This window comes from Balaenoptera physalus (assembly GCF_965194825.1).
Source record: "Balaenoptera physalus genome assembly, chromosome: 8".
In the NCBI taxonomy this organism is placed as follows: Eukaryota; Metazoa; Chordata; class Mammalia; order Artiodactyla; family Balaenopteridae; genus Balaenoptera; species Balaenoptera physalus.
Window position 1 is genome coordinate 79,430,445 of NC_138887.1, and position 12,164 is coordinate 79,442,608.

At 38.9% G+C, this 12,164-nt stretch overlaps 1 protein-coding gene across 3 annotated transcripts in view; it reads left to right on the forward strand.

Annotated features, from left to right (window-relative positions):
- The window catches only part of AVL9 (AVL9 cell migration associated), a 61,906-nt gene that overhangs the window by 31,324 nt on the left and 18,418 nt on the right, over positions 1-12,164 (forward strand). For 2 of the 3 annotated variants that reach the window (XR_014266417.1, XM_082471843.1), the window contains exons 9-10: positions 750-819; positions 8,371-8,909. Coding sequence is in view for 2 of the 3 variants with exons in the window: in XM_082471843.1 (XP_082327969.1) it covers positions 750-819; positions 8,371-8,909 (609 nt within the window). In the remaining variant the exon portion in view is untranslated. Of the gene's footprint in view, positions 1-749; positions 820-6,314; positions 6,375-8,370; positions 8,910-12,164 lie in introns of all 3 variants that reach the window. The other variant, XM_082471844.1, reaches the window with a different exon arrangement.

Below are 12,164 nucleotides of genomic sequence, written 5' to 3' on the forward strand. Positions count from 1 at the left end.
TACCATTTTCACATTCAAGAAATTTAAGATTGATATAATAAGTGCTATCTAATGTACAGTCCATTTTCAGATTTCCCCAGATGTCATAATAATGTCCTATAAGCTGGTTGCTTTTCTTAATCTGGAGACCAAGGATCATTTACTGCATTGTTAGCTTTCTTTAATCTCAAACAGTGGCACCACCTCGCTCTGTTTTTGTTTTTATGACATTGGCCTTTTAATTTTTTTTTTTTTTTAAGAATCCAGATTAGTTGCATTATAATATTAGATTTGTCTGATTGTTGTCTTGTCACTAGTTTCAGATTAAACTTTTTTGGCAAGAATACAGGTGGTGGTTATCCTTCTCAGGGCATCACAACAGGAGCCCCATAACTGTTTGTATTATTATTGGCAATGTGAAATTTGATGATCTGATTCAGGTGGTGGTTGCCGGGTTTCTTCAAATTAGGTACTTGTTTTTTCTCTTTGCAATTAATAGGTAAACTGTGGGTTGATAAATTTGAAGGTATGTGGATATCCTGTTACCCAACAACCTTTCACAGTAGTTTTAGCATCCATTGGTAATTTTTACCTGAACCATGATAGATGCTTGGTGATTTTCTGATTGTATCATAAATTCTGTATGTATTAGCTGTTATACTTCTGTAAAGAAGAGTTTTCCCCTCTCCCTTCTTTTCTTTTTTCTTGTTTTTAAGTATCATTGTGGACTCATGGATTTTCTGATTTAATTTTGATTGACTCCATTTCAGGTTCTCTTTTATATTTCTCCAGTGAATAAATTGGTGGGTGCCCTGATGACGGTGTTATCCCTTTTTCCAGGTAAGAGCGTAGCAGTTTCTACTCTTTCTTTTTTTAATTTGTCCTGGACCTTTTTTTTTTGAAATTAATTTATTTGTTTATTTTTGGCTGCATTGGGTCATTGTTGCTGTGCACAACCTTTCTTTAGTTGCGGCGAGCGGGGGCTACGCTTTGTTGCGGTGAGCGGGGGCTATGCTTCGTTGCGGTGCGTGGGCTTATCATTGCGGTGGCTTCTCTAGTTGCAGAGCACGGCTCTAGGCGCACGAGCTTCAGTAGTTGTGGCACATGGACTCAGTAGTTGTGGCGCCGGGCTTAGTTGCTCGGCAGCATGGGGGATCTTTCTGGACCAGGGCTTGAACCTGTGTCCCCTGCATTAGCAGGCGAATTCTTAACCACTGTACCACCAAGGAAGCCCTGTCCTGGACTTTTTTTTTTTAAATATTAATTTATTTTTATTTTTTTGAATTTTATTTTTTATACAGCAGGTTCTTATTAGTTATCTATTTTATACATATTAGTGTATATACTTATTTATTTTTGACTGCATTGGGTCTTTGTTGCTACCTGCGGGCTTTCTCTAGTTGTGGTGAGCAGGGGTTAATCTTCGTTGTGGTGCGCAGGCTTCTCATTGCAGTGGCTTCTCTTATTGCAGAGCATTGGCTCTAGGCACGCAGGCTTCAGTAGTTGTGGCTCGCAGGCTCTAGAGCGCAGGCTCAGTAGTTGTGGCACACGGGCTTAGTTAATCCACGGCATGTGGGATCTTCCTTGACCAGGGCTCAACCCCATGTCCCCTGCATTGGCAGGCGGATTTTTAACCACTGCTCCACCAGAGAAGTCCCTGGACCTTTGAATGATAAAAATTTTCAAGGAAAAAGTGGTTAGGGTTACCATTCTATTTTTTTTTTTCTCCAGAAGTTTATTTTTTATTTTTTAAAAAAATATTTATATATTCGGCTGCACTGGGTCTTAGTTGTGTCACGTTGGATCTTTGTTGCGGCACACGGGATCTTTTAGTTGCGACATGGGGTAATCTTTTTTTTTTTTAATAAATTTATTTTTTCTTTATTTATTTTATTTTTGGCTGTGTTGGGTCGTCGTTGCTGCGCATGGGCTTTCTCTAGTTGTGGCGAGCGGGGGCTACTCTTCGTTGTGGTGCACGGGCTTCTCATTGCGGTGGCATCTCTTGTTGCAGAGCACAATCTCTAGGTACACAGGCTTCAGTAGTTGTGGCTCACGGGTTCTAGAGTGCAGGCTCAGTACCTGTGGCGCATGGGCTTAGTTGCTCCATGGCATGTGGGATCTTCCTGGACCAGGGCTCAAACCCGTGTCCCCTGCATTGGCAGGCGGATTCTTAACCACTGTGGCACCAGGGAAACGACATGGGGGAATCTATTAGCTGTGGCATGTGGGATCTAGTTCCCTGACATTTTCACTTTGGCAATAGGTTTCTCTTTTGTCGGAGATTTTCTTTTCTCTCTCCATTTTTTTGGAATTTATTTTTTTATACAGCAGTTTCTTATAAGTTATCCGTTTTATACACATCAGTGTATACATGTCAATCTCAATCGCCCAATTCATCACACCACCACCCCACTGCCCCGCCACTTTCCCCCCTTGCTGTCCATACGTTTGTCCTCTACAACTGTGTCTCTATTTCTGCCCTGCAAACCGGTTCATCTGCACCATTTTTCTAGGTTCCACATATATGCATTAATATACAATATTTGTTTTTCTTTTTCTGACTTACTTCACTCTGTATGACAGTCTCTAGGTCCATTCACATCTCTACAAATGACCCAATTTCATTCCTTTTTATGGCTTAGTAATATTCCGTTATATATATGTACCACATCTTCTTTATCCATTCGTCTGTCGATGGGCATTTAGGTTGCTTCCGTGTACTGGCTATTGTAAATAGTGCTGCAGTGAACATTGGGGTGCATGTGTCTTTTTTTTTTTAATTTATTTTTGGCTGTGCTGGGTCTTCGTTTCTGTGTGAGGGCTTTCTCTAGTTGTGGCGAGCGGGGGCCACTCTTCATCGCGGTGCGCGGGCCTCTCACTATCGTGGCCTCTCTTGTTGCGGAGCACAGGCTCCAGACGCGCAGACTCAGTAGCCGTGGCTCATGGGCCCAGCTGCTCCACGGCATGTGGGATCCTCGCAGACCACGGCTCAAACCCGTGTTCTCTGCATTGGCAGGCAGACTCTCAAACACTGCGCCACCAGGGAAGCCCACATGTGTCTTTTTGAATTATGGTTTTCTCTGGGTATATGCCCAGGAGTGGGTTGCTGGGTCATATGGTAATTCTATTTTTAATTTTTAAAGGAACCTCCATACTGTTCTCCATAATGGCTGTATCAATTTACATTCCCACCAACAGTGCAAGAGGGTTCCCTTTTCTCCACACCCTCTCCAGCATTTGTTGTTTGTAGTTTTTCTGATGATGCCCATGCTAACTGGTGTGAGGTGATACCTCATTGTAGTTTTGATTTGCATTTCTCTAATAATTAGTGATGTTGAGCAGCTTTTCATGTGCTTCTTGGCCATCTGTATGTCTTCTTTGGAGAAATGTCGATTTAGGTCTTCTGCCCATTTTTGGATTGGGTTGTTCGTATTTTTAATATTGAGCTGCATGAACTATTTATATATTTTAGAGATTAATCCTTTGTCCATTGATTCATTTGCAAATATTTTCTCCCATTCTGAGGGTTGTCTCTTCGTCTTGCTTGTGGTTTCCTTTGCTGTGCAAAAGCTTTTAAGTTTCATTAGGTCCCATTTATTTATTTTTGTTTTTATTTCCATTACTCTAGGAGGTGGATCAAAAAAAGATCTTGCTGTGATTTATGTCCAAGAGTGTTCTTCCTATGTTTTCCTCTGAGAGTTTTATAGTGTCCAGTCTTACATTTAGGTCTCTAATCCATTTTGAGTTTATTTTTGTGTATGGTGTTAGGGGGTGTTCTAATTTCATTCTTTTACATTCAGCTGCCCAGTTTTCCCAGCACCACTTATTGAAGAGACTGTCTTTTCTCCATTGTATATCTTTGCCTCCTTTGTCATAGATTAGTTGACCATAGGTGCGTGGGTTAATCTCTGGGCTTTCTATCTTGTTCCATTGATCTATGTTTCTGTTTTTGTGCCAGTACCATATTGTCTTGATTACTGTAGCTTTGTAGTATAGTCTGAAGTCAGGGAGTCTGATTCCTCCAGCTCCATTTTTTTGCCTCAAGACTGCTTTGGCTATTCGGGGTCTTTTGTGTCTCCATACAAATTTTAAGATGATTTGTTCTAGCTCCGTAAAAAATGCCATTGGTAATTTGATAGGGATTGCATTGAATCTGTAGATTGCTTTGGGTAGTATACTCATTTTCACAATGTTGATTCTTCCAATCCAAGAACATGGTATATCTCTCCATCGGTTGGTATCATCTTTAATTTCTTTCATCAGTGTCTTATAGTTTTCTGCATACAGGTCTTTCGTCTCCCTAGGTAGGTTTATTCCTAGGTATTTTATTCTTTTTGTTGCAGTGGTAAATGGGAGTGTTTCCATAATTTCTCTTTCAGGTTTTTCATAATTAGTGTATAGGAATGCAAGAGATTTCTGTGCATTAATTTTGTATCCTGCAACTTTATCAAATTCATTGATTAGCTCTAGTAGTTTTCTGGTGACATCTTTAGGATTCTCTATGTATAGTATCATGTCATCTGCAAACAGTGACAGTTTTACTTCTTCTTTTCCAATTTTTATTCCTTTTATTTCTTTTTCTTCTCTGATTGCCATGGCTAGGACTTCCAAAACTATGTTGAATAATAGTGGCGAGAGTGGACATCCTTGTCCTGTTCCTGATCTTAGAGGAAATGCTTTCAGTTTTTCACCATTGAGAATGATGTTTGCTGTGGGTTTGTCGTGTATGGACTTTATTATGTTGAGGTAGGTTCCCTCTATGCCCACTTTCTGGAGAGTTTTTATCATAAATGGGTGTTGAATTTTGTCAAAAGCTTTTACTGCGTCTATTGAGATGATCATATGGTTTTTATTCTTCAACTTGTTAATGTGGTGTATCACATTGATTGATTTACATATATTGAAGAATCCTTGCATCCCTGGGATAAATCCCACTTGATCATGGGGTGTTGATCACTTAACATCCTTTTAATGTGTTGTTGGATTCTGTTTGCTAGTATTTTGTTGAGGATTTTTGCATCTATATTCATCAGTGATATTGGTCTGTAATTTTCTTTTTTTGTACTATCTTTGTCTGGTTTTGGTATCAGGGTGATGGTGGCCTCATAGAATGAGTTTGGGAGTGTTCCTTCCTCTGCAATTTTTTGGAAGAGTTTGAGAAGGGTGGGTGTTAGCTCTTCTCTAAATGTTTGATAGAATTCACCTGTGAAGCCGTCTGATCCTGGACTTGTGTTTGTTGGAAGATTTTTAATCACAGTTTCAATTTCATTACTTGTGATTGGTCTGTTCATATTTTCTGCTTCTTCCTGGTTCAGTCTTGGAAGGTTATACCTTTCTAAGAATTTGTCCATTTCTTCCAGGTTGTCCATTTTATTGGCATAAAGTTGCTTATAGTAGTCTCTTAGGATGTTTTGTATTTCTGCAGTGTCTGTTGTAACTACTCCTTTTTCATTTCTGATTTTATTGATTTGAGTCCTCTCCCTCTTTTTCTTGATGAGTCTGGCTAGGCTTATCAATTTTGTTTATCTTCTCAAAGAACCAGCTTTTAGTTTTTTTGATCTTTGCTGTTGTTTTCTTTGTTTCTATTTCATTTATTTCTGCTCTGATCTTTATGATTTCTTTCCTTCTGCTAACTTTGGGTTTTGTTTGTTCTTCTTTCTCTAATTCCTTTAGATGTAAGGTTAGATTTTGTATTTGAGATGTTTCTTGTTTTTTTTTTTTTTTTAATAAATTTATTTATTTTTGTCTGCGTTGGGTCTTCGTTGCTGCGCGCGGGCTTTCTCTAGTTGCGGTGAGCGTGGCCTACTCCTCGTTGTGGTGCGCGGGCTTCTCATCGAGGTGGCTTCTCTTGTTGCAGAGCACAGGCTCTAGGCGCACGGGCTTCAGTAGTTCTGGCTTGTGGGCTCTAGAGCGCAGCCTCGGTAATTGTGGCACATGGGTTTAGTTACTCTGTGGCATGTGGGTCTTCCCAGACCAGGGCTTGAACCCATGTCCCCTGCACTGGGAGGTGGACTCTCAACCACTGTGCCACCAGGGAAGCCCGTTTCTTGTTTCTTGAGGTAGGCTTGTATTGCTATAAACTTCACTCTTACAACTGCTTTTGCTGCATCCCATGGGTTTTTGATCGTTGTGTTTTCATTGTCATGTGTCTCTAGGTGTCTTTTGACTTCCTCTTTGATTTCTTCAGTGATCTCTTGGTTATTTAGTAACGTATTGTTTAGCCTCCATGTGTTTGTGTTTTTTACGCTTTTTTCCCTTTTATTGATTTCTAATCTCATAGCGTTGTGGTCAGAAAAGATGCTTGATATGATTTCAATTTTCTAAAATTTACTGAGGCTTGATTTGTGACCCAAGATGTGATCTATCCTGGAGAATGTTCCATCCGCACTTGAGAAGAAAGTGTAATCTGCTGGTTTTGGATGGAATGTCCTATAAATATCAATTAAATCTAGCTGGTCTATTGTGTCATTTAAACCTTGTGTTTCCTTATTAATTTTCTGTCTGGATGATCTGTCCATTGGTGTAAGTGAGGTGTTAAAGTCCCCCACTATTATTGTGTTACTGTCGATTTCCTCTTTTATAGCTGTTAGCAGTTGCCTTATGTATTGAGGTGCTCCTATATTGGGTGCATATATATTTATAATTATTATATCTTCTTCTTGGATTTGTCCCTTGATCATTATGTAGTGTCCTTCCTTGTCTCTTGTAACATTCTTTATTTTAAAGCTTTCTTTTGATTTCCATTTGCATGGAATATCTTTTTCCATCCCCTCACTTTCAGTCTGTATGTGTCCCTAGGTCTGAAGTGGGTCTCTTGTAGACATCATATATATGGGTCTTGTTTTTGTATCCATTCAGCAAGCCTTTGTCTTTTGGTTGGGCATTTAATCCATTCACATTTAAGGTAGTTATCGATATGTATGTTCCTATTACCATTTTCTTAATTGTTTTGGGTTTGTTGTTTCCCACTTAGAGAAGTTCCTTTAGCATTTGTTGTTGAGCTGGTTTGGTGGTGCTGAAATCTCTTAGCTTTTGCTTGTCTGTAAAGCTTTTGATTTCTCCATTGAATCTGAATGAGATCCTTGCCAGGTAGAGTAATCTTGGTTGTAGGTTCTTCCCTTTCATCACTTTAAATATGTCATGCCACTCCCTTCTGGCTTGTAGAGTTTCTTCTGAGAAATCAGCTGTTAACCTTATGGGAATTCCCTTGTATGTTATTTGTCGTTTTTCCCTTGCTGCTTTCAATAATTTGTCTTTGTCTTTAATTTTTGCCAATTTGATTACTATTTGTCTCGGCATGTTTCTCTTTGGGTTTATCCTGTATGGGACTCTCTGTGCTTCCTGGACTTGGGTGGCTATTTCCTTTCCCATGTTAGGGAAGTTTTCGACTATAAGCTTTTCAAATATTTTTTCGGGTCCTTCTCTCTCTCTTCTCCTTCTGGGACCCCTATTATACGAATGTTATTGCATTTAATGTTGTCCCAGAGGTCTCTTAGGCTGTCTTCATTTCTTTTCATTCTTTTTTCTTTATTCTGTTCCACAGCAGTGAATTCCACCATTCCATCTTCCAGGTCACTTATCCGTTCTTCTGCCTCAGTTATTCTGCTATTGATTCCTTCTAGTGTACTTTTCATTTCAGTTATTGTATTGTTCATCTTTGTTTGTTTGCTCCTTAATTCTTCTAGGTCTTTGTTAACCATTTGTTGCATCTTCTTGATCTTTGCCTCCATTCTTTTTCTGAGGCCCTGGATCACCTTCACTATCATTATTCTGAATTCTTTTTCTGGAAGGTTGCCTATCTCCAATTCATTTAGTTGTTTTTCTGGGGTTTTATTTTGTTCCTTCATGTGGTACATAGCCCTCTGCCTTTTCATCTTGTCTATCTATGAATGTAGTTTTTGTTCCACAGGCTGCAGGATTGTAGTTCTTCTTGCTTCTGCTCTCTGTTCTCTTTTTTTCTCATTGAAATTTGTGCAAGCATAGCTTATTAAAATTTTCATAGGAGAGTTCCACTCTTTTGTTTGTATTTTTTAAAATTTTATTTTATTTTTTTATACAGCAGGTTCTTATTAGTTATCTACTTTGTACATATTAGTGTATACATGTCAATCCCAATCTCCCAATTCATCCCACCACCACCCCAATGTCCCACGTTCCCCCCTTGGTGTCCATACATTTGTTGTCTACATCTGTGTCTCTACTTCTGCCTTGCAAACCAGTTCATGTGTACCATTTTTCTAGATTCCACATATATCCGTTAATATACGATATTTGTATTTCCCTTTCTGACTTACTTCAATGGAGTTCCACTATTTAAAGCAGAATATACAACTCTTGTTTTTCCTTTACCTTATTGTAAGCCAAACTATTCTCCAATATTGTATGTTTTAGGCATGATTGAACATGGTCTCAGTGATAGTTCTCAGTATAGACCCCGAAAGAGTATGTCTGAAGATGTTGGGCTTCAAGAAAGTAATCCCCCTGAAGATGAATTTGATTCTATGCCTGCTCCTGACATTTCAAATACCAACTTGGGAACTGTCGAGAAAATCATGATGGGAAACCATGGAAAAGATGCTGCCATCAAGACTGAAGAACCTTTGTTCCAGGTAGACGATGACAACAGTGAAGGACAGGAACCCAATGACAGCAATCAATATTTGAAACCTCCTTCTCGCCCATCTCCAGAGTCTTCAGAAAGTGACTGGGAGACCTTGGATCCTAGTGTCTTAGAGGACTCCTCCTTGAAAGAAAGAGAACAGGTGGTATCGGAACAGACAAACTCATTTCCAAAGGAGTCGTTGCCCTCAGACAGTCCTCCGATTACTGTACAACCTCAAGCTAACACAGGCCAGGTAGTCCTGATACCAGGGCTAATTTCCGGTTTGGAAGAGGACCAGTATGGCATGCCCCTGGCCATCTTCACAAAGGTAGGGTTTAAAATCCTTTATTAAGGCCCTTAAGGATATAACAAAATCCTTTTAGAATTTAACTTTTAGTGTTAAACACATTTTCAGTCTGAAAATTTTTCTTTGACTGTAAAATACACAGTGCTGTGGCATCTGTGACCATAGTGTAAGGCTACAGAGAATTAATTCAGGGGATTTTGAGGTCACCAATCACTGTATTTGGTCTGTTTTTAATTATTCTGGTTTATCTTTGGTGCGGGAGGAGGTAGTCTTGATTACATTAAATGAATGTATATTAAAATACGACAATTCCAAAAACTACAATTTTGTAAGAACAAGAAAGCTTAGATGGCTAACTTAAATATTAGTACCCCTCGTAGATATAATATAGTGTTTTGGTTAACTTGCCCTAAAAACTATTTTTTAATCTTTTTATGAAAAAACATTCAAAATGTATTTGTGATTTAACTTAAACACAACGTAGTAAATCAAATTGAATCTTTGAGCCAGCATCTTATGTCCTAGGATATCATTTCTTAATGTCAGGAATATTTTAGGATTCTGGAAGCGACATTTGGTTTTTTTTGATTTTTCATCCTACTCAGGAGTTTCTCAGGAGAAACTCCTTATTTTATTGCCGTTCATGCATTATTTTTCAAAATGGAGCAGAAGAAAAAAATCCCATTTTTTTTTTTTAAGTAAAATTTATTTATTTATTTTTGGCTGCATTGGGTCTTCACTAATGTGCGCAGGCTTTCTCTAGTTGCAGCGAGCAGGGGCTATTCTTCATTGTGGTGCGTGGGTTTCTCATTGCAGTGGGTTCTCTTGCTGTGGAGCACGGGCTATAAGCGCACGGCCTTCAGTAGTTGTGGCAGACGGGCTTAGTTGCTCCATGCTATGTGGAATCGTCTCGGACCAGGGATCGAACAGTGTCCCCTGTACTGGCAAGCGGATTCTTAACCACTGTGCCACCAGCAAAGTCCCCCAATTCATTTTTTAGTCAAAAAGTATTTATTGCCTTCCTATGTGCTAGGCTCGTACTAGGTTCTAAATTCTTGCAACCATGGTCTTGCAATCTACCATGACAGATACATCTGTCCAGTAATTAGAGCAATGTTTTATGTTTTCTGTAAATACCTTGCTTTATGCCTGAAGTAAAAGAAAATGAATAGTATTGACTTGAACATGTATTTCCACTATATGATAAATTCTTTCTGGGTTTATTCAGTTTTACAAATAAGTAGTTGCCCCAAGTTAGTGTTGGCTGAATAGTTAACAGAAAATGCTGTCTTTGTTCATTTTGTGACCTGTTAGGGGATGCTGAAATTATCTTAATTGGTTTCATGATTGAACTAATGCACATTTTCTTAAAACTGGGATTCAGGAGCCTGGGGAGAAAACTCAGGGCTCTCAAACTACTGAGTATACTCAATAGCCACAAACTGTGGGTTTTCTGAACTCATATGTGAGTGTCATGACTGCCTGTACGTTTTGGAGCCCTTACTTTGCTGCTTCACCCACCCACTCTAATTTTTATCACTGTGGAGATATCAAGAGGGAGGGATTTTGTTTTTGTCTGCCAGGTTGCTGAGTTAAAGCAATGGTAATGTGTTCTGTGTGCTGTTAATAAACTGTTTGGCAGAATATTCTTTTTGTGTCCATTATACCAGTACTGCATATATGATGGGCTTACCACCATCATTATGGTAAATTAAACTTTTTTTTTGGTTTTATGTTTTACTGTGTAATGATTCAAATCTAACTTGTTTAATCACAGTTTCAAATACAATTGCTGATTCTTTCATGTCAATAGCTTTCAAATACGGAATATACTTAAAAGTGAATTGCCTTTAGGCTTTTTCTTTTTTTCTCTTGAAGATGTTAAAAATACTTGTACAGAAGAACTAGGTTAAAAAGCATCTTTAAAAATATATATATTTATTTATTTATTTTTGGCTGTGTTGGGTCTTCATTGCCGCACATGGGGTTTCTCTATTTGTGGCGAGCGGGGGCTACTCTTTGTTGTGGTGCGTGGGCTTCTCATTGCAGTGGCTTTTCTTGTTGAGGAGCACAGGCTCTAGGCGCGTGGGCTTCAGTAGTTGTGGCATATGGGCTCAGTAGTTGTGGCTCACGGGCTGTGGAGTGCAGGCTCAGTAGTTGTGGCACACGGGGGCTTAGTGGCTCCATGGCATGTGGGATCTTCCTGGACCAGGGCTCAAACCCGTGTCCCCTGCATTGGCAGGAGGATTCTTAATCACTGCACCACCAGGGAAGCCCACAATTTGTAACTGTTTTAGTAAAACAAATATATGAAAGAATTAAAAGTATATGTAGTTGGAAACCAAAATTTTTTTCTGCCACATGTATTAAACCGCTTTATGTATCGCTTCTGAGTTTATATTTGGTTTGCTTGCTTACAGAGTATCATATTCAGATTTAGGGAACCTACAAATAACTCGTGACTAGCTAAAAAGTAATGGATGCATGTTTTTTAGTTTTATTTAAGTGGCACTATACTTTTTCTTTTTCCTCTCAACATCGTTTTTAGTTTCATCTGTAATTTTGCGTGAAGTTGTGTATTATTACTTCTCTGTAGTTTTCTGTTTTCAGCTATTCTGCAGCTTACGAATTCTGTGGATGGAGATCTACATTGTTTCCAATTTCTGGCTACTACAAATAATGCTTCTATGAAATTCTTATTCAGAAATCTTGGCTGTATACATGCAAGCATTTCTTTAGGATTCAGCACCTAGAAGTGGGAATACTGGATTACAGGGTATGGGTATGCTAGCTTTACTAGAATAATTCCAAACTGTTTTCTAAAGTGGTTTTGACAGTTTACATCCCCATAGCAGTGGTTAAGAGTTCCCATTGTTTCACATTCTTACCAACACTTGTTATTGTCAAACTTCCTGATATTTAGCCAATCTGATAGTATCTTCTGGCTCTTAGTTTGTCATTTTTTTTCAGTAGTCACTGTTGAGGTTGAGCATCTTTTCATGTTCTTCTTAACCATTTGGATTTCCCTTTGTGTACTCATTCTTCAAAGCTTCTGGATTGTTTTCCCTTGTCGTCACTGATCTGTGGGACTTAAAGCTTTGTAGTTTTGACTTTCACATTTTGGGTTTTATCTACCTGGAATTAATTTTTGTGTGTGGTTGAGAAAGGGAGTCTGTCTCTGTGTTTTTTGTTGTTTCATTGGTGTACCTGTCTATCCCTGTGTCAGTCCTGCACTGTGTTAATTACCATGTATGTCGTGTCAGGCAGAGAAAAGGC